A 5,283-nucleotide genomic window follows, 5' to 3' on the forward strand; every position below is an offset into this window, starting at 1 on the left:
GCTTGATTATCACTATATTTCCAGGAACAAAGCCATGGGAATGACATTCCCCCTGTCCAGTCTACCTTACATTTTACTCACCTGTGTATGTGGAGGGATGGGGATGCTTTTGGGGGCTGGCACTGGACTTAAGTCATCTTTTCCTCCCTAGGGTGGGAGCCTCAGAGATACTCATTGAAAGACTGACTTTCGCAGGCCTGGCAGTCCCCGAAGTCCTGCCCACCAGCCCGCTTGTCAGTCCCCAATGCCATCAACTCTGCCATCGTGGGGGCCGTAAATGGCTAAAGAGCTCCACTGAGAACTACAGGTAGGTGAGGGGGGGCAGTGCAGACCACCCGCTGGAGCAAGTCCCCCGGCTGTCAGCTCTCAGGCAGATCTTGGTGGGGAGGGTAACAGGGTCCCACCACTCAAGCTCACCTGTAAGAGGGAGCGGAACTAGGTGGCTTGAAAGAGCTGCTCAGGTGGAGCCCTGGTTTATTTCAAGACAGACAAGGCATCGAGGGAAGAGAGTCTGGGTCTCAGCCTTGCCACTTCTCCTCCTCGGGCTGTGACACTTGCTCTCTGGGCCCTCCCCATCTGGGAAGTGACCTCGTCAGATTAGAACCACAGCTTAAACATTTTTAAGAATGTGAACTTTTTAGACAAAAGCTGTGGCTCTTTCCCCCAGAAAATAATGTCTGCGTGCTCCAAATCTGCAGACAATTTCAAGTCACAGACCCACTACAGCCCACCTTTGTGCCTCTTGAACATTCCTGTTGTCGTTGTTTAGTCACTGAGTTGTGTCCAACTCTCGCGACCCCATGGACTATAGCCCACCAGGTGCTCTGTCCATTGGATTTCCCAGGCAAGAATACTGGACTGGGTTGCCACTTCCTTCTCCAAGGGATCTTCCCAACCTAGGGATCGAACCTGCATCTCCTGCATTGGCAGGCAGATTCTTTACCACTGAGCCACCAGGAAAGCCCCTGAATGTTCACAGTTCTCAGTTACAAATCCTTGGCCTGGATCATCAATAAGAGCCCTTTCACCTTAAAAAAAAAAAAAAAAAAACCTTTCATACTCTAAAAGTGTAAGCTGAAAAGTCTTCTCTATCCACTCTAACCCCTGTAAAGTGTTTGGCAAACAGCCTATAAATCAGTGGCATTTGATGGCCCAGGAATGACAAACAATTCCAGATTTAGTTTTTACAATCATTGAAGGCAGTCCTCTGACCTGGGCCGGGCAGGCCTGGCTGGGACGGCCCCGCTGTCCACCGCCCGGTGTTGGACACGAAAGACGCACTGGAGATGAAGTGCTTGCGGGGCCCCGTGTAGTCCACGATCTCGTATTGCCCGGGGCCTGGCAGAGGTGGCTTCGGGGGCAGAGGCAAAGGCTGGGCAGAGAAGTTCAGGATGGGGTTTCTCCTTTAGAAAAGACAAATCGGGAAGATGTCACTAAGTCAATCTATGAGGGAAGTGGCAGGTTTTAGCTGTAGCGCTGAGCCGTCTGCGAGAGGCCTGGATGCTGCATAGGAGACCGGTTTCTGCTTCCAGCTCCACCGCCAGTGGTCTGGGGACCCTGGACTTCAGTCTCCTCGCCTGCACAAGGGCGATCGCAACAGGACCTATCCCATAGGCTTGTTGTCAGGGTTAAAGGAGATGACGCCCTTAACACATGGTGGTCAGGACAGGGCCCAGCACAGAGCGAGAGCTCAGTACACAGTGCTGCTGAGGATGGCCGATGTCATCGAGCTGATCGGAAAGGCAGACAGCATCAAAGCCATGGGCCAGCTCTGATCACGTGATCGTGCCTGGCTGGAGCTCAGAGTAAGGAACTGAGAAAGCTTCCCTTCGGTTACACAGCTGGCTGAGGGAGGGATTAACTTTTCCTTCTAAATCACATGCCCTAGGCCTTGCTTCAGCCCTTCACTTTAAGGCCAAACTGAAACGTGAAGAAAGTACAGCGTGGACGCACAGTGCACATTCAAGGAACATACTTTTTAAACGAGAGCGAGTTTTCTGGAAACCGCTTTTAAATTGCTCCAACTTCACGCTTCCTTCCCTCATCCATTCCTACAGTAAGAAACAAGAAGTGCCAAAGAGCACGTATATTTTAAGACTAACAGCTTTATTGGTCTTTCAATTTACCATCTAATTTTTAAAGGGACTTTTACCCTAGTGCTAAAAATTCTAAAAACACATTTGATCAGAACAAAAGCAGATTTACTGGAGATATAAACTGCTACGGACAAGCCCTGCTGGGGTTGGTTTCACTTATCCTTCTAAAATAAATGTAAACGTTTCTAAGTGGGATTAAAAATAACCGACATAATTTGCTGGGCACAGCAAAGACATGAAATAAACTAATATTTTAATAGGAAAAAACAAAAAAAGAACTAAGGCCTCACTTGGGCTTAATGGGAAGAACATCAGTAAACCACTTGTGACACCTACATGGCCAGGAAACGGGACAGGCGCCCGGAATTCCAAGGGTTTGCCTTCCCAAGATTAGAGGTTGCCCTAGCATTGATGTTTCACAAACATATTCGATATTTTTCTGGCAAGGCAGGAGGTAGGAGTGGAAAAATACTGGGTTGGAAATCAAGAGACCTCTGGATAACAATCACCAACAATTGAGATTTCAGTTGTTTTTAGTTCTGTCTCCCCCTCCTTCAGGAAAGGGAGTCTTGTAAAGCCTGTTATTGAGAGAATAAATTAAAGAGAGATGGAACCTGTACCCGAACCCTCACTCTAATTCACTCTGAGACTGAGTCTCCCCATCTGTAAAATGAGGGGGTTGGACATGACAACCTCTAAGCTGTGACCTCCCTTTGGGCCTTGATTCAAAAAGTCCCACAGGGGCAGGGGATGTGGTTCGACCCCTCCCTGGGGAACTAAGATCCCACATGCCACAGGGCAACTCAGCCCAGGCGTTCCGAAGCCCATGTGCCACAACTAGACAGTCCACAGCTAAAGAGCCAATAAATAAAAAGAAAATAACAAAAAGAGAAAAGCACTCAGGTAATGAGCACAGGTGGGAAAAAAAACAAAATAAAAAACCCAAAGAGGTCCACTGGGTTGCCCAGGAATCCTGAGATTACAGTGAGGATCCCTCTACTCCCCCAGCCATGCCATAGAAGGGCTGCTCACTCCCACCTCGCATTTGGAACTTCTCCTTAGGTCTTTCACCAAAAGGTAGGAGAGGTTTCTCAGAGCCCTGAATGGCCCCAGGAGATGCACCCCAGCTTGACGTCAACCCATCCAAACAGAAGAGGGACTGGGATCCCCAGCGCTGGAATTCTGGTGCCCTTTGGCCAACATCTTCTGAAGAGAGGTGTTCTCAGACTCGGAGAACTATAGGCGACCTAGAGATGTCTCATCCAACCTCCTTCTTTTGCCAAAGAAGTTGGGGCCCAGAGAGAGGAAGTAAGTCACCTGATATGACAGAGCGGGTGGGGAGTCGTGCGGCTTTGCAACCCAAGTCTTGATGCCCTGCCACGTGCAGAGGGCCTCTTGGCAGTGGGGTGTTTTTGACTTTCGGAGTCACATAGGCCTGAGTTGGAACGCCAGTCAGCCAAGTCCCTGGTCCTCTCTGTTCCCCGCTTATAAGGGGTCGGAAGACTGGAGAGAAGCTATGTCAGGACCCTAGCACAGCGCAGTAAAAGGAGTCATTGTTATTACTACCATCCCCTGCAGTACCACTGCCTGCCGCCGGATCCCACACGGACAACAGAGCCTCCGAAAGTGAGGTTAGGGGACCCCTCGCTAGAGTTACCTTGAGGCAGGGTGGACACTCCCATTGCCGGGGGGTGGAAGGGCTGCTGTGGGCAGCCTACTTGAGGCTCACATCTTGGGATGGAGGAACAGCTGGCTTGGATGCTTGTATTTAGAATAAAGGTGGCCATGGGGAAAGGAGGAAAAACACATTGCCTCCTGGAGCTTGGGGGAGAATGGATACGTGTATATATATGGCTGAGTCCCTTTGCTGTTCACCTGAAGCTATCACAACATTGTTTGTGAATTGGCTATCAGTTCAGTTCAGTTCAGTTCAGTCGCTCAGTCGTGTCCGAGTCTTTGCAACCCCATGAATCGCAGCACGCCAGGCCTCCCTGTCCATCACCAACTCCCAGAGTTCACTCAGACTCACGCCCATCGAGTCAGTGATGCCATCCAGCCATCTCATCCTCTGTCGTCCCCTTCTCCTCCTGCCCCCAATCCCTCCCAGCACCCCAGTACAAAATTAAGTTAAAAAAAAAATTAACTGAAAACAACCATAGCAAGAAGCTAAATTAGTCCATGAAGTTTGAAGATGAAGATAAAAGTCTTAACAAAGTTTGAACTTCCCCCAGATCACACCTCCCACAGGGCCAGGTGACATCCCAGCCTTGCTCACTAATGTCAACACCACCCAGGGCTCATTTTGAGGGAAAAGCTTAGCCCAACCACTTCTACCAGGTCTAACCTGAGGCTGGGCTATGCCACTAGCCATTTTTGGGAAGTATATACATCTTTATATATTAGGAGTTGCCTGTATAGCATATACATTTATGAAAAATAAAAATCACAGATATGCCTAAAAAAAAAAAATATATTGCCTCCTTTCTTTCCCTCCAGTTTGCATGGAAGAACTGATAATATATAGTGTGATCCACCACTCTCGCCTTATAAATAAAAGCTGGAGTCTAGTTGTTCTGAGCACCTTCAGGAGTTTGATGAGTGTGTGACTGGCATCATGATTCCTCGAAGTTAGAGCTGGAATGGGCCAACTGCCATATGAGGTCACCCCGTGGGTCTGGGTCAACCCGAGCCCAATTCTTTGAGTAGACTGAAGTGTCTACCCTCCTGACCAGCGATGGCCTGCAGGTGGCTGGGCAGGTGGGATCAGTCTCTCACCAGATTCTTGCTGAGAGTGAGTGAGAGCCGTCCTTCACCCACCCCTCCATCCACTTGTCCAGGAGAGGCTTGACCCCACCAACTCAACTTTTGGATCTCTGGAGAGTGTCAGCCCCATATATGGCTCTGTGCCAACACTGGGGGGAGTCCAGACTGTAGTGGGCTAAGCACAGACCCTGAATGCTCCCCAGGGGTGGCAGTCCACTGCTAGTGACAGTCACGACTGCTGATGACTCAAGGCAGGACAGGCTGCACTCAGACAGGCTTGAGTCTGAATCTCTGCCTCCCCATCCACTAGCTATGCATCCTTAGAAAAGTCTCTTAACCTCCCTAAGCTTGAATTTCTTTATCTGTAAAGCAGTAGATAATAATACCTGCCACCCAGGGCTGTTATGAAGATGAATGAGTGCTG

At 49.4% G+C, this 5,283-nt stretch overlaps 1 protein-coding gene across 1 annotated transcript in view; it reads right to left on the reverse strand.

The window, feature by feature from the left end:
• STPG1 (sperm-tail PG-rich repeat containing 1) overlaps positions 1 to 5,283 on the reverse strand; it is a 51,236-nt gene that overhangs the window by 960 nt on the left and 44,993 nt on the right. Inside the window, exon 7 of the mRNA XM_010830058.1 lies at positions 1,213 to 1,403. Within this exon, the coding sequence (XP_010828360.1) occupies positions 1,213 to 1,403 (191 nt within the window). The remainder of the gene's footprint in view (positions 1 to 1,212; positions 1,404 to 5,283) is intronic.

The sequence above is a fragment of the Bison bison genome, unplaced genomic scaffold (assembly GCF_000754665.1).
Source record: "Bison bison bison isolate TAMUID 2011002044 unplaced genomic scaffold, Bison_UMD1.0 scf7180017864516, whole genome shotgun sequence".
Lineage (NCBI taxonomy): Eukaryota > Metazoa > Chordata > Mammalia > Artiodactyla > Bovidae > Bison > Bison bison.